Source organism: Bombina bombina, chromosome 3 (assembly GCF_027579735.1).
Source record: "Bombina bombina isolate aBomBom1 chromosome 3, aBomBom1.pri, whole genome shotgun sequence".
Taxonomy (NCBI): Eukaryota; Metazoa; Chordata; class Amphibia; order Anura; family Bombinatoridae; genus Bombina; species Bombina bombina.
Window position 1 is genome coordinate 446816888 of NC_069501.1, and position 22940 is coordinate 446839827.

Here is a 22940-nt window from a genome sequence, read left to right on the forward strand (position 1 = left end):
CCTATTCTAAAATACAAATAGAAAAGCTCTTTTACCTTACCAACCCTTAAAAGGGCCTTTTGCGGGGCATGCCCCAAAGAATTCAGCTCTTTTGCCTGTAAAAAAAAAACCATACAATACCCCCCAACATTACAACCCACCACCCACATACCCCTAATCTAACCCAAACCCCCCTTAAATAAACCTAAATAAACACTAAACCCCTGAAGATCTCCCTACCTTATCTTCACCACGCCGGGTATCACCGATCCGTCCAGAGGAGCCTCCGAAGTCTTCATCCAAGCCCAAGCGGGGGCTGAAGAAGTCCATCATCGGGCTGAAGAGGTCCATCATCGGGCTGAAGTCTTGATCCAAGCGGGCGCTGAAGAGGTCCATCATCGGGCTGAAGTCTTCTATTAAGCGGCATCTTCAATCTTCTTTCTTCCGGATCCATCTTCATCCCGCCGACGCGGAACATCCATCCTGGCCGACGACTTCCCGATGAATGACGGTTCCTTTAAGGGACGTCATCCAAGATGGCGTCCCTCGAATTCCGATTGGCTGATAGGATTCTATCAGCCAATCGGAATTAAGGTAGGAAAATTCTGATTGGCTGATGGAATCAGCCAATCAGATTCAAGTTCATTCCGATTGGCTGATCCAATCAGCCAATCAGATTGAGCTTGCATTCTATTGGCTGATCGAAGCAGCCAATAGAATGCAAGCTCAATCTGATTGGCTGATTGGATCAGCCAATTGGATTGAACTTGAATCTGATTGGCTGATTTAATCAGCCAATCAGATTTTCTTACCTTAATTCCGATTGGCTGATAGAATCCTATCAGCCAATTGGAATTCGACGGACGCCATCTTGGATGACGTCATTTAAAGGAAACTTCATTCGTCTTTCAGTCGTCGGGCCAGCTGGATGTTCCGCGTCGGAGGTCCGAAGAAAGAAGATTGAAGATGCCGCTTGGAGGAAAACTTTGCCCCGATGGAGGACCTCTTCTTTGCCGCTTGGATGAAGACATCGCCGGATGGAACACTTCTTCTTTGCCGCTTGGATGAAGACATCGCCAGATGGAAGACTTCTTCTTTGCCGCTTGGATGAAGACATTGCCCGGATTGGATGAAGAGTTCGGCCCGGCTGGGTGAAGACGACTCAAAGTAGGGAGATCTTCTGCGGCTTAGTGTTAGGTTTTTTAAGGGGAGTTTGGGTGGGTTTGGAGTAGGGGTATGTGGGTGGTGGGTTTTAATGTTGGGGGGTGGTATTGTGGTTTTTTTTACAGGCAAAAGAGCTGATTACTTTGGGGCATGCCCCACAAAAAACCCTTTTAAGGGCTGGTAAAAGAGCTGGTTAATTTTTAATTTAGAATAGCGTAGGGCATTTTTTTATTTTGGGGGGCTTTATTATTTTATTAGGGGGCTTAGAATAGGTGTAATTAGCTTAACATTCTTGTAATCTTTTTTTATTTTTTGTAATTTAGGCCTAGATTTGGAGTTTGGCGGTAGAAGGGCTGTTAACGCTCCGCGGGTTTTTTTCTGGCCGCACCATAAAATTAACTCTGGTATCGAGAGTTCAAACAAATGCTGCGTTAGGCTCCAAAAAAGGAGCGTAGAGCATTTTTACCGCAAATGCAACTCTCGATACCAGAGTTGCTTACGGACGCGGCCAGCCTCAAAAACGTGCTTGTGCACGATTCTCCCATAGGAAACAATGGGACTGTTTGAGCTGAAAAACGCAGCCCCATTGTTTCCTATGGGGAAACACTTCCTACGTCTGCACCTAACACCCTAACATGTACCCCGAGTCTAAACACCCCTAACCTTACACTTATTAACCCCTAATCTGCCGCCCCCGCTATTGCTGACCCCTGCATATTATTATTAACCCCTAATCTGCCGCTCCGTAAACCGCCGCAACCTACGTTATCCCTATGTACCCCTAATCTGCTGCCCTAACATCGCCGACCCCTATATTATATTTATTAACCCCTAATCTGCCCCCCACAACGTCGCCGACACCTGCCTACACTTATTAACCCCTAATCTGCCGAGTGGACCTGAGCGCTACTATAATAAAGTTATTAACCCCTAATCCGCCTCACTAACCCTATCATAAATAGTATTAACCCCTAATCTGCCCTCCCTAACATCGCCGACACCTACCTTCAATTATTAACCCCTAATCTGCTGAGCGGACCTCACCGCTACTATAATAAATGGATTAACCCCTAAAGCTAAGTCTAACCCTAACACTAACACCCCCCTAACTTAAATATAATTTACATCTAACGAAATAAATTAACTCTTATTAAATAACTTATTCCTATTTAAAGCTAAATACTTACCTGTAAAATAAATCCTAATATAGCTACAATATAAATTATAATTACATTGTAGCTATTTTAGGATTAATATTTATTTTACAGGCAACTTTGTAATTATTTTAACCAGGTACAATAGCTATTAAATAGTTAAGAACTATTTAATAGTTACCTAGTTAAAATAATAACAAATTTACCTGTAAAATAAATCCTAACCTAAGATATAATTAAACCTAACACTACACTATCATTAAATTAATTAAATAAAATACCTACAATTACCTACAATTAAACCTAACACTACACTATCAATACATTAATTAAATACAATATCTACAAATAACTACAATGAAATAAACTAACTAAAGTACAAAAAATAAAAAAGAACTAAGTTACAAAAAATAAAAAAATATTTACAAACATAAGAAAAATATTACAACAATTTTAAACTAATTACACCTACTCTAAGCCCCCTAATAAAATAACAAAGACTCCCAAAATAAAAAATTCCCTACCCTATTCTAAATTAAAAAAGTTACAAGCTCTTTTACCTTACCAGCCCTGAACAGGGCCCTTTGCGGGGCATGCCCCAAGATTTTCAGCTCTTTTGCCTGTAAAAGAATAAATACAATACCCCCCCCCCCCCAACATTACAACCCACCACCCACATACCCCTAATCTAACCCAAACCCCCCTTAAAGAAACCTAACACTAAGCCCCTGAAGATCTTCCTACCTTATCTTCACCATACCAGGTTCACCGATCCGTCCTGAAGAGCTCCTCCGATGTCCTGATCCAAGCCCAAGCGGGGGGCTGAAGAGGTCCATGATCCGGTCAAAGTCTTCATCCAAGCGGGGCAGAAGAGGATCTTCCATCCGATTGAAGTCATCATCCAGGCGGCATCTTCTATGGTCTTCCATCCGGAGCGAAGCGGCAGGATCCTGAAGACCTCCAGCGCGGAACATCCATCCGGCCCGACGACTGAACGACGAATGACTGTTCCTTTAAGGGACGTCATCCAAGATGGCGTCCCTCGAATTCCGATTGGCTGATAGGATTCTATCAGCCAATCGGAATTAAGGTAGGAATTTTCTGATTGGCTGATGGAATCAGCCAATCAGAATCAAGTTCAATCCGATTGGCTGATCCAATCAGCCAATCAGATTGAGCTCGCATTCTATTGGCTGTTCCGATCAGCCAATAGAATGCGAGCTCAATCTGATTGGCTGATTGGATCAGCCAATCGGATTGAACTTGATTCTGATTGGCTGATTCCATCAGCCAATCAGAAAATTCCTACCTTAATTCCGATTGGCTGATAGAATCCTAACAGCCAATCGGAATTCGAGGGACGCCATCTTGGATGACGTCCCTTAAAGGAACCGTCATTAGTCGGGAGACAACGGAAGAAGAGGATGGATCCGCGTCGCCTGCTTCAAGATGGACCCGCTCCGCACCGGATGGAAGAAGATCGAAGATGCCGCTTGGAGAAGATGTTTGCCGGTCCAGATGTCCTCTTCTTGCCGGATAGGAGGAAGACTTTGGAGCCTCTTCTGGACCTCTTCAGCCACCGGATGATGGATCGCCAACCCCCGCTTGGGTTGGATGAAGATGTTGGAGCCAGGACGGATCGGTGATACCTGGATGGTGAAGACAAGGTAGGAAGATCTTCAGGAGCTTAGTGTTAGGTTTCTTTAAGGGGGGTTTGGGTTAGATTAGGGGTATGTGGGTGGTGGGTTGTAATGTTGGGGGGGGGGTATGTTATGTTTTTTTTTACAGGCAAAAGAGCTGAAATTCTTGGGGCATGCCCCGCAAAGGGCCCTGTTCAGGGCTGGTAAGGTAAAAGAGCTTGTAACTTTTTTAATTTAGAATAGGGTAGGGAATTTTTTATTTTGGGGGTCTTTGTTATTTTATTAGGGGGCTTAGAGTAGGTGTAATTAGTTTAAAATTGTTGAAATATTTTTCTTATGTTTGTAAATATTTTTTTATTTTTTGTAACTTAGTTCTTTTTTATTTTTTGTACTTTAGCAAGTTTATTTAATTGTATTTATTTGTAGGAATTGTGTTTAATTAATTTATTGATAGTGTAGTGTTAGGTTAATTGTAGGTAATTGTAGGTAGTTTATTTAATTAATGTATTGATAGGGTAGTGTTAGGTTTAATTATATCTTAGGTTAGGATTTATTTTACAGGTAATTTTGTAATTATTTTAACTAGGTAACTATTAAATAGTTCTTAACTATTTAATAGCTATTGTACCTGGTTAAAATAATTACAAAGTTGCCTGTAAAATAAATATTAATCCTAAAATAGCTATAATATAATTATAATTTATATTGTAGCTATATTAGGATTTATTTTACAGGTAAGTATTTAGCTTTAAATAGGAATAATTTATTTAATAAGAGTTAATTAATTTCGTTAGATGTAAATTATATTTAAGTTAGGGGGGTGTTAGTGTTAGGGTTAGACTTAGCTTTAGGGGTTAATCCATTTATTATAGTAGCGATGAGCTCCGGTCGTCAGATTAGGGGTTAATAATTGAAGGTAGGTGTCGGCGATGTTAGGGAGGGCAGATTAGGGGTTAATACTATTTATGATAGGGTTAGTGAGGCGGGTTAGGGGTTAATAACTTTATTATAGTAGCGGTGTGGTCCGCTCGGCAGATTAGGGGTTAATAAGTGTAGGCAGGTGTCGGCGACGTTGAGGGGGGCAGATTAGGGGTTAATAAATATAATATAGGGTTCGGCGGTGTTAGGGGCAGCAGATTAGGGGTACATAGGGATAACGTAGGTGGCGGCGACGTTGTGGGGGGCAGGTTAGGGGTTAATAAATGTAATACAGGGGTCGGCGGGGTTAGGGGCAGCAGATTAGGGGTACATAAGTATAACGTAGGTGGCGGTCGGCAGATTAGGGGTTAAAAAATTTAAATCGAGTGGCGGCGATGTGGGGGGAGCTCGGTTTAGGGGTACATAGGTAGTTTATGGGTGTTAGTGTACTTTAGGGTACAGTAGTTAAGAGCTTTATGAACCGGCGTTAGCCAGAAAGCTCTTAACTCCTGCTATTTTCAGGCGGCTGGAGTTTTGTCGTTAGAGCTCTAACGCTCACTTCAGAAACGACTCTAAATACCGGCGTTAGGAAGATCCCATTGAAAAGATAGGATACGCAATAGACGTAAGGGGATCTGCGGTATGGAAAAGTCGCGGCTGAAAAGTGAGCGTTAGACCCTTTAATCACTGACTCCAAATACCAGCGGGCGGCCAAAACCAGCGTTAGGAGCCTCTAACGCTGGTTTTGACGGCTACCGCCGAACTCCAAATCTAGGCCTTAGTGTTTTGTTTTTTTTGTAATTTAGTGTATTTAATTGTATTTTAGTTTAGATATTTGTAGTTTATTTAATTTATTGATAGTGTAGGTGTATTTGTAACTTAGGTTAGGATTTATTTTACAGGTAAATTGGTAATTATTTTAACTAGGTAGATATTAAATAGTTATTAACTATTTAATAGCTATTGTACCTAGTTAAAATAAATAGTTACCGGTAAAATAAATATAAATCCTAAAATAGCTATAATGTAATTATTAATTATATTGTAGCTATCTTAGGGTTTATTTTATAGGTAAGTATTTAGATTTAAATAGGAATATTTTAATTAATAATATTAATATTAATTAGATTTATTTTAATAAGAATTTAGTTAGGGGTGTTAGAGTTAGATAGGGTTATTATACTTAATATATATATATATATATATAATATAACTATATTAACTATATTAACCCTAATATAATTAGGGTTAATATAGTTAATATATATAATATAATAATTATATTAACTATATTAACCCTAATATAATTAGGGTTAATATAGTTAATATAGGTGGCGGCGGTGTAGGGGGATTAGATTAGGGGGTAATACATTTATTATAGGTGGCGGCGGTGTAGGGGGATTTAGATTAGAGGCAAAAGAGCTGATTACTTTGTGACAATGCCCCGCCAAAAGCCCCTTTAAGGGCTGGTAAAAGAGCTGATTACTTTGGGGCAAAGCCCCGCAAAAAGCCCTTTTAAGGGCTGGCAAAAGAGCTGTTTACTTTGGGGCAATGCCACGCAAAAAGCCCTTTTCAGGGCTATTTGTAGGGTTAGACTTAGGTTTAGTGGTAGGGATAATTTAGTATTTTAGGGGTTAATTAATTTAATATAGGTGGCGGCGGTATAGGGGGATTAGATTAGGGGTTAATTAATTTAATATAGGTGGCGGCGGTATATGGGGATTTGATTAGGGGTTAATTAATTTAATTTAGCTGGCGGCGGTGTAGGGGGATTAAATTAGGGGTTAATAATTTTAATATAGCTGGCGGCGGGGTAGGGGGATTAGATTAGGGGTTAATAATTTTAATATAGCTGGCGGCGGGGTAGGGGGATTAGATTAGGGGTTAATAATTTTAATATAGCTGGCGGCAGGGTAGGGGGATTAGATTAGGGGTTAATAATTTTAATATAGCTGACGGCGGGGTAGGAGCTCACATTAGGGGGTAGGTAATGTAGATGACGGCGGGGTAGGGGCTCACATTAGGGGGTAGGTAATGTAGATGGCGGCGGTGTAGGGGCTCACATTAGGGGGTAGGTAATGTAGATGGCGGCGGTGTAGGGGCTCACATTGGGGGTTATACATTTAATGTAGGTGGCGGCGGTTTTGGGGTTACATACTTTATTAGGGATTGCGGCGGGGGATCGTGGTTGACAGGTAGATAGACATTGCGCATGCGCTAGGTTTTATTTTGCAGCTAGTTTAGGGCGTTACGGGGCTCAAATAGACAGCGTAAGGCTTACTACGCCTGCAATTTGTGGCGAGGTGAAAATGGAGTAAGATTTCTCCATTTTCGCCACGTAAGTCGATACGCTGTATATTGGATACCAAACTGCGCTGGTTTGGTATACCTGTCTATGGGCCAAAAAACTACGGCTGAAGGTAGAAATATACGAGCGTAACTTCTAGGTTACGCCGTATATGTGATACCAAACCAGCGCAAAATTTGGCGTCGCCGGCTTTTGCGGGCGACGCTGCATATCGGATCGAGGCCCTGGAGCGCAGACCTTCAACCTTCAATGGGATAGACATCACAGCTTCCTGTTGGCTCTACCGCTCTCCCTGTGTTTTGTAGAAAAAAAGACAGTATAGAGGGCATGGCCGGCTTCTGCCAACAAAACTGAAACACGGAGGTAAAATAAATCCGTTTAAAATAACTTTAATGCTTCTGCTTTGACAAATATAAAGTGAACAGATACCGTTCTTTCATATTCTGCATCTACATCTATTACTAATTTTTCTTCATTCTCTTGGTATCTTTTGTTGAAAAGCAGGGACATAACATCAGGAGCCAGCCCATTTCTGTCTGAATCACAAAAGGACATTTTTGGGGTTTCATATCCCTTTAAGTAATCCACTAACACAAAGGAAGAAGAAAGTGGCCCAACTTTTTAAATGAATATACTGACAAGCAGACATTAGTCAAGAAAACATATTTAGAAAGTTAGCAACAAATAATTGAATATATCAATAAAACACAAAAAAATAAAACAAATACATAATAAATACACTTGTAATTTAGAATGGAACAGAAACTTTTAGATGGAACATCCCTAACCTTTACATATCGGTGCACTTGAATTCCAGCTTCCTGTTTTATCACATGATACAATGTTCTTGCCAACAAGTGTCAAATCGTTTATGCAGTTGTATGTGACAGTGTCCTTATAGTTGTATCGATCCTTTACTGGGGTATATGATCCATTAAGAATACTTGTAGGTCGAAGACAGGTTACAGCTAGAAAAAAAGAGACAACAACAAAATCACACAAATTATGTAATGTAATTGTTTTTCCTACCTATCAAACACTTCAGTACAGACTGCAAGATCTGCCTTGAAAATTTTCTAAAGTTTAAAGGGACATAAAACAGAATTTTTTATTTTATAATTCTGATAGATTATGTAATTTTAAACAATTTTCCAGTTTACTTCTATTATCAAATTTGCTTCATTATCTTGATATTCTTTGTTGAAGGTACAGCTAGGCATACTGGAAGCTAAATGAATGAACCAATGAAAAGAGGCATTTGTGTGCAGCCACCAATCAGCAGCTCGCTTCCAGTAATGCATTGCTGCTCCTGAGTCTACCTAGGTATGTTTTTCAACTGAGGATACCAATAAAATAAAGCAAATTAAGTTATAGAAGTAACTTGGAAAGTTGCTTAAAAACATGTTATGCTTACCTGATAATTTCTTTTCCATCTGTAAGAGGAGAGTCCACTGCTTCATTCATTACTTGTGGGAATTAAGAACCTGGCCACCAGGAGGAGGCAAAGACACCCCAGCCAAAAGCTAAAATACCTCTCCCACTCCCCTCATCCCCCAGTCATTCTGCCAAGAGAACAAGGAACAGCAGGAGAATTATCAGGGTATAAATGGTGCCAGAAGTTAATATTAAATTTAGGTCTGCCCACCGGGGCAAACGGGCGGGGGCAGTGGACTCTCCTCCCTCAGATGGAAATTAAATTATCAGGTAAGCATAATTTATGTTTTCCATCTTGGGAGGAGAGTCCACTGCTTCATTCATTACTTGTGGGAACAAATACCCAAGCTCTAGAGGAAAATGGGAGGGTAAAAGGAGGCGGACCCTATACTGAGGGCACCACAGCCTGCAGAACCTTTCTCCCAAAAGCTGCTTCCACCAAAGCAAAAACATCAAATTTGTAAAATGTTGCAAAAGTATGTAAAGAGGACCAAGTAGCCGCCTTACGAATCTGCTCCATAGAAGCCTCGTTCTTAAAAGCCCAAGAAGAGGCCACAGCTCTAGTTGAATGAGCCGTAATCCTCAGAGGAGGCTTATGTCACGCTGTCTCAATGCGAAACAGAGGACACTCCTCAGCCAAAAAGACAAGGAAGTCGAAGAGGCCCTCTGACCCCCACGCTTCTCGGAAAAAGAACAAACAGAAAAAAATATTGTCTAAATTCCTATGTGGTCTGAAGATAGGACTTCAAGGCACAAACCTCATCTCTTGATTGATGTTTCAAATTGACACAACCTTAGGAAGAAAACCTACTTTGTTCATAGAACAGCCTTATCAGCATGAAAAGCCAGATAAGGAGGGATGCATTGCAAGGCAGTAATCACAGATACTCTGCACGCAGAAGCAATAGCCCGTAGAAAAGGAACCTTCCAAGACAATCATTTAATGTTTACTTCATGCATAGGCTCCAACGGAGCCCATGCAGAACCTAAAGAACAAGATTTAAACTCCAAGGAGGAGCAATAAATCTAAACACAGGTCTGACCTAGCAGAGCCTTAACAAGTGACTGCACATCAGGAAGCTGAGCGAACCTCTTGTGCAGTAACACAGACAGGGCCGAAATCTGTCCCCTCAGGGGACTTGCAGAAAGCCCTTCTCCAGTTCATCCTGGAGAACAGAATAAGTAGGTCCTCCACAACTTATGATAGATGCAACGATTAACCATGATGAACGAAGAGACCTTGGTCAGCAGATCCCTGCGACAAGGTAACTTCCACGGAGGAGATAAAAACATCCCCTTTAGTCCGTGAACCATATCCTTTGCAGCCAAGACAGAGCAATCAGTATCACTGACGCCTGCTTGATTCGAGCCACTACACTAGGTAGTAGTGGTAATGGCCGTAAAAGATAAATTAGATTAAACCTCCAAGGCCCCGCTAATGCATATTTTAGCTCCGACTGAGTATCCCTGTACCTCGACCAATATCTGGGTAACTTGGTAATGAGACGTCATAAGATCTTCTTCTTGCAAATTTCCGCAAACAACTGTAGTCACAATCACCCAGTATGGTCTTGAGACGGACATCCCTTGGGACAAGTGATCCGGACAAAAACACCAAAGATCGATTCTCTCGATCTGTTGTCCAGAAATCTGAGAAATCTGTTGAGACAGATCTGAATGATCCACTGCTTCAGCATACGTAGTTGCAACAGTCTGAGGTGAAACCTGGCAAAGAAAATGATGTCCATGCTGGACACCATGAGACCAATCACCTCGCTAGTGCAATAACCACAGAACTATAGAAATAAAACATTATTTTATTTAAAAAAACTGCACCTTTATATCCCAATGGCTGTGGCACTCACCACCTCCCATGACCCAGAAAGAACAGAGAGTTAGGACTTCTCTCTGATGGACACCCGGTCAGGAAAGAGGGAAAGATCATATTGTGCACAATGCCGGACTGTCCCGGCTATGAGAAAAAGCGCGCCAAGCTTGTAAGCTGCATGGCTCTCAAAGTGAAAGTGAAACGTGTATATTCCCTAACAGCCTATGAACCCATAACATCTCACATATAAAAGCAGTATAAAATCAAATAAACATATAAGATTATTCCCCCCTGTTCAATAATCCCCCTCAGGAGATATTAACCCTTGATTCTATACAGATAAAAGGAGTCACACTGTGACCCTGTCTTCTAGCATTATCATACATGTATAAAAAAATGAAAAGATCTTACCAGAATCTATGCCGTGGAACAGGAATACAGCCTTTCAAGTGTGACTGGTTAGTAGCATCGCTCCTGATATGGACTTGAGAGCAGAAAGCAGGCAGCGAAACTCGTCAACGCTGATTGCTTATGGAGCTGTTAATCTGAGTCGGGATGGTTTTGCAGAGACGACACTCCCTGCATCTCCGGACTCTAACTTTCACTCATGCTCTCACTGAGAGGCTGACAGGACTACTTAAAACTCCAGTCCAATTGCGAAGAGTACTACCGACTAGTCCAAATCTTCCGACACTTCTCTGCCAACCTCCTGTGATGAAAGGCAAAGAATGACATATTTAAACATCCAACCCTTAGGAAGCTCCAGCAGTCTTGGATGTCAAGTGACTAGTGAGACTTGCACTTCCTGGGCTGCAGGCATCTGCCTTCATATGATAACAGAGCACGATCGCTGCTGCCTGATCAATAGATAATTACAGACAGTTACAAGGTCTGTGTAACTGTCTGTAACAATCTCCATTTGTACCGGTGGGATGTTTGGGAGGGATAAAGGGAGGTGGGTGAGAGGCACAGTGGGGGAGGTATGGGTGGGACCCTATGCTACAGAAAATTAAGTGTAGATGGGAGAGGGAGGGAAGGGAGGGAGGACCCTACATTAGCAATCAGAGGGAAGGGGAACACTACAGAAAAAAATATAAAATTATAAATAAATAAAAAATCTATAAACTCTGTACTAGCAGATAGCTGCAGGTGTCTAAGATTACAGACAGAGGGAGGAGGGTTAGAAAGCTGTTTAGGAGGGATCAGGATGGTGGAAGGGTAAGGGGGCATCCTACACTGCAGAAAATAAATAAATGTAATTTATTTATTAAAAACTAAAACTTAATACTGGCAGACTGTCTTCTGGTATCTAAGATGGTGGTCAGGAGTAAGGGTGTGCAGGGGGAGAGAGCTGTTTGGAAGGGATCAGGGAGGTGGGAAGTGTTAGGTGGGAGGGTAATCCCTGCATTAAAATACTATTACCCTTACCACAATACAACAAAATGTAAGGGGGCGCTCTATAATACTATATATGGATAAATGACAAAATGGAAAATAAAAATGGAAATATATGACTTATATATACACATAAAATATATGCTCTATGCCATAAAATCTAACCATATAGTCTGATAGAATCAAGTGGTGGAAGTCCCAAAAATATGTCCCAATTAGGAAAAAAGACTATATGGATGATCCAACTGTGCTTGTAGGATAGAATGGAATGGCTGTTCTCCTCCACACAGACGTGTCTGGATGTAGCTAAGAAAAAAAACAGAAGACAGAGGGGCACCTCATGTGTGCATCAGCAAATCAATGATAAATAGAACAAAATTCAACCCGAATGGGTACTTGGACCAAATGTGAGTACCCATTCGGCTTGAATTTTATGCCATTCATCATTGATTTGCTGATGCACACATGAGGCGCCCCTCTGTCTTCTGTTTTTGTTTTTCTTAGCTATTACCCTTACCAGCTTACTAATTAACCCCATCACTGCCGTGAATTTCAGAAGTGTGCCGTGCAGTTCAAATTAGTGGTCTTCTTATTGTCAAAAATGAATTGTAAAGTCATGCATGTCAAAAGGGACCCCAGAGAACATCAGTTGGATAGGAAAATAAAAAACAAGGTTCTAGTTCTGTATAAATGAAGTGATAGCAAAAATGCTAAACATCCTTCTGTATTTTGGCAGTTTTTCTCTAAAATTCTAGGTAGCGAAGGGATAAAACTACTATGGTAAGGTGGACTATAGTGAAACTCTGCATATTGGTTTTAATTAGGAGTAGTGTAATTCTGAGACATACATATAAAATGGGAGATACTTAAAGGGACAGTCTAGTCCAAAATAAACCTTCATGATTCAGATAGGGTTTGTAATTTTAAAAATTTTCCAATTTACTTTTATCACAAATTTGCTTTGTTCTCATGGTATTCTTAGTTGAAAGCTAAACCTAGGAGGTTCATATGCTAATTTCTAAGCCCTTGAAGGCCGCCTCTTCTCTCAGGGCATTTTGACAGTTTTTCACCACTAGAGGGTGTTAGTTCATGTGTGTCATATAGATAACACTGTGCTCACGCATGTGGAGTTCCTAGGAGCCAGCACTGCATGTCTGTCAAAAGAACTGAAATAAGAGGGCAGTTTGCAGAGGCTTAGATACAAGATAATCACAGAGGTAAAAAGTGTATTTATATAACTGTGTTGGTTATGCATAACTAGGGGATGGGTACTAAAGGGATTATCTATCTTTTAAAACAATAACAATTCTGGTGTAGACTGTCCCTTTAAAGCTGATAACTGCCCATGACTTTTATAGACATAGAGATTGCGGCATTTTTTATAGACATATCGGCATTTATGAGGGATATTGGCCTGTAGCTGTAGCATAGTGAGGGGTTGTTAGGTTTGGGGATGGTTATGATGGTGGCCTCTAAAAATTCATTTTTAAAGTTACCTTCCTCTCTCGCTAAATTGTATAGCAGAAGGGGAGATAGTTCTTGTGTAAAGGTCTTATAGAAGTGTGCCGGAAAGCCATCCGGCCCTGGGGATTTAAATGATTTCGAATTTTTAATGACTTGCTGGAGTTCTTTGAGGGCAAATGGGGAGTTTAAGGAGTCATGCTGTTTACATGATAGTGTAGGGAGTTTATGTGAGTCTAGGAATGTGCGAATATCTTTTTTGGGGTGTTGCTTGGGGTTTTTTCGAAGTGTTCTAGATTGTACAAATTACAGTAAAAATTAGCAAATTCCCTGCCAATTTGAGATGGAAGTTTGAAGATTGAATCTGAGCCTCGAATATGATGAATACTTTATTCCTAATTTTATTGGCCAGTAAGGTGTCGACTTTGTTACTTTTATAGTAATAAAATTGTTTCAACTTAGTTAAATAAATTTGTGTTCTGCGGTGTTCAATTTGAGAGATATGATTTTTGACATCAGTGATTTGGAGTGCTAGAGATGTGGAAAGAGTAGTACGATTTTTTGCCTACAATTATCTAAGTTTTATATGGGCTTGTGACAGGGAAAGGCCATCTTGTTTCCTGAGATGTGCTTGTTTTCTGATCAGGAGTCCCCTGATGGTAGCTTTCATGGCCCCCCATTGTCATTGGTCTGTATGAAATGGGTGATGTCTCTGCAAAGTCCTTCTCTAAAGGGGACACCTGACAAGAGGTCATGAGGCATGCACCAAGGGGCCCTAGTGTGTGAGTTGTTTCCCGAGAAGATGTCAGCTTGGACACAGTCATGGTCAGACCAAGCACATAGTGAGATATTGGTTTGCTTAACTACATCTAGCATATCAGCTGTGCAGAAGATCTAGTTAAGTCTGGCATATAGTTTGTGTGGGTGTGAGTAGTGTGTGTAATCTTGATCTCTGGGATGGATAGACCTCCAGATGTCATAATATCCGGAGCATGACATTAAGTGATGGAACTTATGGACCAGTAGCTCAGCTGGTGAATGAGCCTTTTCTTTAATGGTGGTTTTCCTGTCTGCTCTATGATTCCAGACCATGTTGAAGTCCCCAGAAAGAATAGCCCTATTTAAATTGGTCTATTAAGTTAAATTGAGGCTAGTGTATAGACTACATGATTCAATTTGCATATATGAATAACATATCTTGCTTGGGGGTCCTTAATGATTTGGATTGGTTCATAAGCAAGTCTCCTATGAATTAAATGGTGGTCCCTCTTTTTTAGAAAATGGTGCAAATTCAATGTCAGTGTATGTCTTGGAGGTAAACCTAAGGCATTCATTCAGTGACCAATGTGTTTCCTGGAGTAAAACAACATCAGGATTATGGTGTTTGAGTGAGTGCAGTAGTAAGCTGCGTTTGTGCAGGGAGTTAAGGCATCTGGCATTGTGGGTTAGAAGTCTTAGGGTAGACATATCAATTCTTTAAATTACCGTCTAGTTTGGGGAGTGGAGTCTTGTCTAGGTAGTCAAGGGTGGAGGAGGAAGGGAGAACAGTGTGATGGGAAGGGCTAATAGAGACACTAGTAAAGAGTCTAAAAGGTGTGGTGGAAATAGTCCACCTCAAAGGAACCCTAGTGTGGGCTTCTTAGTGGGGGGGAGAACAAAGTGCCAAAAAGCAGAGGGTGTAAGGTCCAACAGTGCCAGCCCCGCTCTATATTAAACAACATTATAAATATAAACATTAAACCTAATACAAAAAGAAAACTTTACAATAGGTGCATTAGTTTACTGAAGATGTAGACCCAGGATAAAGGGATCATGCAGTGTCCCGTAGAGTTCTGGTGAGATCCTGGGGTTGGTGCATCCTAAGACGTTTTAGACTCTGATCTTTAGCATTCCATTTTGGCGCAGATGCGTGTAGCCTAGGGTGGGTAGGCATTTGTGAAGTTGTAGGCTCAGAGGAGAGCTCCCAGGATGTGAGGACATAGAGTCCCTGAGGAAGGGATGAAGCCACAAACGTTTTGTTGTCTTTGGTGATAATAAGTCTAGTAGGGTAACCCCACCTGTATTTCATATTGGCTTTGCGAAGGGTGAATGTAACATGCTGAAATTGTTGGCGTTGTTGAAGCATATGGGCCGACAAATCAGGTAGCAGTTGGATGTCTTAAAACATTTCAGTGAGAGATGGTTTCTTGAATGCCACTTGCATCAGTCTATCCTTCTATAGAAAACTGTGAAAGCATGCTATCATATCTCTTGGCTTATCTGGTGCAACTTCTCGAGCGGAGTGCCCTGTGGGCTCATTCCATGATACTCGTGAGACCCTCAGTGGAGCCCACGAGCTCCCTTAATAGTGCTTGCAAGTAGTCGTGTAGCTCTGCTTGAGAGACACTTTCTGGAATGCCTCTAAAACATATATTGTTGCGTCTGGCCCGATCTTCCACGCCCGCCAGCTTGAACTCCAATTGTAATATCTGATCAGCCAATGTTTCTGAATATGAAAGTAGGCTTGTTTTATCAACAGCAATGTCATCCTGTTTGCGCTTCAACGCATCCACTCTCTCTCCAATTTCTGAAATGTCTTTCTTGAGCTCAGCGGGGCTGCGCTGAATTTTCTGGGTTGTTGAACGTGTCTGCATAGCCAGCATTTTTTTAAGAGTAGATTCTGTGATGAAATGTTGGGATGATATGGTGGAGTGCGTACTGGACTGAGACTCCTCATCCTGTGAGTCCAGGTTTCTTAATTCTCCTTGAGCTTCCATGTTTGGCTTTAAAAGGCTAGGTAAAGTAGTCGTAAACCATTTTCTTGGATTTGGAAATGGCCTTGTTGTGTTTCCTAGCAGAATGAGGCATCTTGAATATATTTCCTGAGCCCAGGACAATTCATAAGGGGCTATAATATCATTTAAGGGTATGCACACAGTTAAAGTAAAAGTAAAGTTCCTTGGTCAGCTATGCACATTTATCTAGGCAACATCAAAATAATATGACTTTCATTCATCAGTTTTTTCACAGTAATAGATAAATACCTTTTTCGCCGCATATAAACTAATAATTTCGTTATTTTCAATTCAACCCGTTTTTCAAAACATAATGAACTTCCTGGTCACGTTTTTTTTATCCACCAATTGACTTTCTGGCCGATCGGCGGCCGTGAAGCTACGACATACTACGATATAATCAAGTGCGCATGCGCTAAATCTATGCAAAACTAGATTGTATCCGTCGCGCGTGCACAATTTGCGCATGCGCACAGCTACTTTTCTTTTTCATCCACAATAGTAATCATTTGAGACGGCTGCTCCCAGACAATATCTAAGAGCCTATTATTAGCGATACTAATTAAAAGTAAGTATTTTTTACTAAGTATTCATTGAGTACTATGTTGCAAAATAGTTTGACGCATGGGCGTTGAAAATTTTCTCTGGATAAAATTGCATGCGCATTGAAGTCTGGATCGGCGATTCGCGCATGCGCAATCATTGCATGTATCGTGAACACTCATTTGGACTACGTATAGAGCGGGTGTGACCTCTCTATACGTAATGGATAGAAAATACTGGAAGAGGAGGGTGGGAGGAGCAACGAGGATAACGGTAGGGAAATTAAAGTAATAAAATATCAAGTATGATTTGAACGAAATAAAAAAAAAAATAGCAAAACATAAATATAATTATAAATAATAGATAGATGTGTTGAACATGTTAAAAATTTACTTTCACTTTAACTCAACAGTGAGATCAGGTCTACTAATGCTTAAATATATATAAATTACACATATACCTTTAGAGTGGGGCTGGATGGCATCTCGCCGGCACCTCTACTTCATGGTTTTTTTTTTTGTTTTTTTTTAAATACCTTACATGAAGTATTTAAAGGGGTATTTAAAGGGGGTCACTTGTTACTAAGGCATTTTTGTGAGCTGGGCTAGTAGGGGTAGAGATGACCAAATTGCAGGGTGTGAGAAACAAGGGTATAGAGGTCCTGTATGCCAAGGAGATACTGCTGAGAATGAAGGGTATTGGATAGTTAGGCAGCAGGGCTCGATCTCCCACTCCCTTCAGGAGTCTGTGTTACTTCCCTTCCTGGGGGAAACGGAATGGGGATATGACCCTCTCAGACTAGCAGGGCAGAAAAGAGTGAGAGAAGAGGGAGTCTGAGAGCAACCGCACAAAACACTGATGGGAGGTTAAACAATGTTACACAGGTTAAGCCACAGAAGCAAAATACACTACATTATTTGCATAGAAAAAATGACTAATGACTAAAGTATAGAACCAGTATTGTAAGATCTCCTACTTGCACCACTCGCCCCCCAGGGACGGGGGAAACTACCCTTTGTTGGGAGGGAAAAAGGTTTTAGGGAAGTGACCCACAGGGACCTACTGAGCAGAAAAGGGGCGGGAGAGAGGAGTGCAAGCAATTTCTATCTATCACAACAGAACAGTCATCAACAGTGGGAGAAACATATAACAACACAGATTGCATGTCACATAACAATATTGCGTGCTTCCCAGATCTCTACCCGGAAAGCGTCACACAAGTGCCCAAGGACTCAGCTCCCTCACCTCAGGGAGAAGGGGGATACGACCTAGTGGAAGGGGAAAAGGAGTGTGGAGGTGACCCACCTGGGGGGACCCAGGTGGGAAAAGGAGAGGTGAGAGGTGGTCACAGAGGCTCACAAGATCAATAGTACTCAATTATGTAGTGCTAAAATAGGGCCCCTGACATGCACAAAAGAATGGGAAGAGAGTTCTCAAAAGTCCTGAGTACAATTTCCTTAAAGGGACTGGGATTTGGCCTGTTATAGGTTTTGGAGTGATTTAACTGGTGGGCAGGAAATAAACACAGTCCGCACTATAAGATGATTGGGTTAGGGATGTTGGATTATTGATGCGTGGCAAATATTAGCCTAGTATGTGGGTAAATCAGGTGTGCTAGCTGGAGGCGCTGGTTCAGCTTGTATCAGTCGTTGGTATCTTCCTTTCCTTTCCTTCCTCAGTTGTATAAGTAGTGTATATTGCAGGTTACCGGCTCCTTCCCAATATGAAAAGACAATATCACAGATTCAGTAAAAAAGTTTGTCTTTATTTGGCTTTTTACTGAATCTGTGATATTGTCTTTTCATATTGGGAAGGAGCCGGTAACCTGCAATATACACTACTTATACAACTGAGGAAGGAAAGGAAAGGAAGATACCAACGACTGATACAAGCTGAACCAGCGCCTCCAGCTAGCACACCTGATATATTCACACAGACCTTGGGAGAGACTGTGGGACGGCTGCGGTTCACCAGAAGGGGAAAGTATTAATACATATTATACACCTGTTTGCTAGTATGTGGGTAACTCTGCTGGTGTTGCGAGCGGTAATAAATGTGTGGATCTCACCAATATGCTGGGTATGCCTCTGTGTGCTGATGATGGCTGGAGTTCAGGTCAAAAATGGTTGGCTCAGGGGCCTTGAATATAGATCAGGAGGGCCTCAGGAATCCGGGTGGAAGCTATATACTTCACCAACCTTTCTAAGGTACAGTTGGTACTTAAATCTGGCACTTTATGAGGCTGTTTGCTTTTAAGGTTGCAGGCATTGCAGATGAGGCCAATATGGCGGCCGTTCGTGCCACTTTGTAATTCCCCAGGCTTGACAGGCCTCAATGATCTGATCTCCATGAACCGGTCCCCAGACCGAGTATTTCTTCTTCCAGGTCGGGACGTGTGAGGGCTCGAGTCCGGAACAGCCCAGCACTTGGGTGGATGACCAAAACAGCCGCAGTGTTTGCTAAAGGCCGCGGAAGTCACGGGATGTTGGCCTGCAACAAGTCCCTGTTCTCTTCTTCCATAAGCAGCGTTAATCATACCAGCTTAGACTCCAGAGAGGGGCTCCCGACCCTCCGGGGTACTATGGATACACGGCTGCAATAGGTCTGGATGGTATATTCAGAGTGCCGTGCCAGGCCGTAGGTGTGTCTCTTCACTGGTAACACCAGACCACAGCCTGGAAGGGAAAAAACATCTGGATCTTGATTCCCCAGTAGTCTGCAGTAGCAGGGTAAATTTAGGTAGGTTTTCAAACAAGTTATATGTAAAAGTTGTTTTAATAGGCTGTAAAAAGAACGGAGCTCCTTACAAACATGGCCACTCTACTTGGCGGTTAACTCCCCCCCCCCCCCCCTTAACTGATATTTTTTAATAAATAGTGCATATATGAGTGTAATGCTTTACATATGTTTTTGATGTTTTCTGTTATTATTTTTTTTAACCCTTACAGTTTACACTAGTTCTCTAGTTTTGCTAATTCTTCTAGCACAGTTTCTGGTTATGCTCAAGAGCACCCTATAACATTTTAACTTGTTATATGCATGCTAGTTAGAGCAGTCATGATATTGTTTATTGCTCCCCACATTAACATTAAAATGCCACTTCTATTCTAGCACAAAATTTGCTCTGTTTTGCTGACTCAGAACAGTTCATAAGCATTACCCTTGAATAGCTCCTTCCCTGAGCACTTTAGCTTATTTCCGCCACTGTGATGAATAATGAACAGATATGCACTAATCAATCACTGTGCAGCTTGCTGTATTGCCTTGGTTCTGGATTATGCTAAATTACATTAAAAAAAAAGAAAATAAATTGCAAATTGAATGATTATCTCTATCTGAAATGGCCTATAGACATATTGTTTCTGAATGGTCTAGGCTCCTGCCATGTAGATTTTCTAGCTTTTTTTTTTTAAATAAATAAAATAAAAAGATAAGAAAAACTGAAATTAACTTTGTAAAGAATTTGATAAGAAATATTGATGCCATTTATTTTAAATATTTAAGCAATAAGGTCCCATTATTCAAAGCATTGGCAGTTTGATGAGAAACTGTCTTTCCGACCTCAGCTGCCTCGCAGGCCGTTGGTCTGTCAATATATTGTAATAAAGGGGGCGGACCCGCAATGTGACGATAAGTGACAATGTGTCTCCCATGGGAAACATAGAGATTGTGGCTTCTGTAAAAGTCCACCGACAACGCCACTTATCGGCACTTTCAGCACCCGGGGGGTGGGGGCGTATTTGAATTGTTCATGCACAGCACAGACAATGCACTAACTGAAACCAAACACGGTAAAATAATACTTGTGTGACTTAACTGTAATTACACATTCACTACCTGCCTCACACTGTAAAGTCTTGCCACTGAAAAGGTGGCATGACAAACATGGCCGACACCCTACACGTAACCTGTAACTTCAGAGATTGGAATATATATCGCCCTGCTGGTGGTGTATCCCAATCAAAATGCAGGTTACTTCCCTGAAATGCCCAGCTTACTCGGACAGAAAGCCTACACCTACATCATGTCTTTAAAGAGTAGAAGGCGCCTCATAGGGTAGACCAGCAAACAAAGGGTAATGAACGGACACACAGATTCAGTCCTACTCACAAGAGAGAAAGCACCAGTCAGTACAAAACAGGCAGGCCGGATCCTCAAAGTCATCTGGCAGACTCACTCTTAACAGCAAAATAGAATACGCCTAGGAGAGCAGCAAAGGTTCCATATAGATTTCTAAACTGGCAGTATTCAAACCACTGTGGGCAAAGTGAAGCTAGTGCAGTCAGGCACCAAATACCAAATGCTCAAAAGTTATAATAACGATCAGCAGCAGATGTTTAAAACCATTTATTAAAAAAGTTAAAAAACATATATAGCATATAGCTACGTGTTTCTCAGTGGCACAGCACTGTTTCATCAAGCTATAGTATGCTAAAAACTGTGACTTATTTGTGATACATGCTAACCAATCCAAATGGGGCCTGGAAAAAACACCCACAGTAATTATAGTGGAAATCCCCTGTAGTAGTTAATTGCACATAAAAAGTCTAATAGCGTTCCTATACAAAATGGTAACATAAAAGACAATGATACAAATTTAAAACAATAGTGATACAGAAAAATAAACGTGACCATTACAAAAACCTCTCTCGAAGTTAAAGGTCAATCCCCAGCACACATGTATAAAAACATTTCATTTTCAAAACATATATTTGACATGAACGCTGAAATGATCAAACTAAATTATCAACAGACTATAGGTATACAGTTGTGCTCATAAGTTTACATACCCTGGCAGAATTTATGATTTCTTGGCCATTTTTCAGATAATATGAATGATAACAGAAAAACTTTTCTTTCACTCATGGTTAGTGTTTGGCTGAAGCCATTTATTATAAATCAACTGTGTTTACTCTTTTTAAATCATAATGACAACAGAAACTACCCAAATGACCCTGATCAAAAGTTTACATACCCTGGTGATTTTGGCCTGATAACATGCACACAAGTTAACACAAAGGGGTTTGAATGGCTATTAAAGGTAACCATCCTCACCTGTGATCTGTTTTCTTATAATTAGTGTGTGTCTATAAAAGGTCAATGAGTTTCTGGACTCCTGACAGACCCTTGCATCTTTCATCCAGTGCTGCACTGACGATTCTGGATTCTGAGTCATGGGGAAAGCGAAAGAATTGTCAAAGGATCTGCGGGAAAAGGTAGTTAAACTGTATAAAAAAGGAAAGGGATATAAAAAGATATCCAATGAATTGAGAATGCAAATCAGCAGTGTTCAAACTATATAACTAAATAAAGAAGTAGAAAATGAGGGGTTCTGTTGAGACCAAACCACGGTCAGGTAGACCAACAAAAATTTCAGCCACAACTGCCTGGAAAATTGTTCGGGATGCAAAGACAAACCCACAAATAACTTCAGGTGAAATACAGGACATGTGGTGTGGCTGTTTCAAGATGCACAATAAGGAGGCACTTGAAGAAAGATGGGTTGCATGGTTGAGTCGCCAGAAGAAAGTCATTACTACGCAAATGCCACAAAGTATCCTGCTTACAATATGCCAAACAGCATAGAGACAAGCCTCAAACCTTCTGACACAAAGTCATTTGGAGTTATGAGACCAAAATTGAGCTTTTTGGCCACAACCATAAACTCTACATTTGGAGAGGAGTCAACAAGGCCTATGATGACAGGTACACCATTCCTACTGTGAAGTGTGAAACACGAAGGTGGATCACTGATGTTTTGGGGATGTGTGAGCTACAAAGGCACAGGAAATTTGGTCAGAATTGATAGCAAGATGAATGCAATTTGTTATCAAACAGAACACCTCATTTTCCATTTCTTGATTAGAGTTTGAACACTGCTGATTTGCATTTTCAATTCCTTGGATATCTTTTTATATCCCTTTCCTGTTTTATACAGTTCAACTACCTTTTTCCCACAGATCCACTGACAATTCTTTTTCTTTCCCCATGATTTAGAATCCAGAAACATCAGTGCATGCAAGGGTCTGTCAGGAGTCCAGAAACTCATTGACCTTTTATACACACACACTAATGCTGATTTTATAGGGTTCTATGCCTATTTATTGATTTGTGCTCTGATCTATCATTGCTTTATATCACTTTTGCCCAATAAAAAAAAGTAAAAAACCCTATTCTAAAAAATAAACGTAACCGAAAAAAAAATCCCTATCCTAAAAAAAGATTGCCTTCAGAAGGGCATTTTGTAGGGCATTGCCATAAAGTTATTTCAGCTATGGCTAAAAAAACAAACAAAATAACCCTATACTAAAAAAACACCAACAAAAAACACCCAAAAAAAAT

General features: G+C 40.9%; 1 protein-coding gene across 1 annotated transcript in view; it reads right to left on the reverse strand.

Annotated features, from left to right (window-relative positions):
- LOC128651692 (C4b-binding protein alpha chain) overlaps window positions 1-22940 on the reverse strand; it is a 239370-nt gene that overhangs the window by 44365 nt on the left and 172065 nt on the right. The window contains exon 10 of the mRNA XM_053704679.1: window positions 7952-8131. Within this exon, the coding sequence (XP_053560654.1) occupies window positions 7952-8131 (180 nt within the window). The remainder of the gene's footprint in view (window positions 1-7951; window positions 8132-22940) is intronic.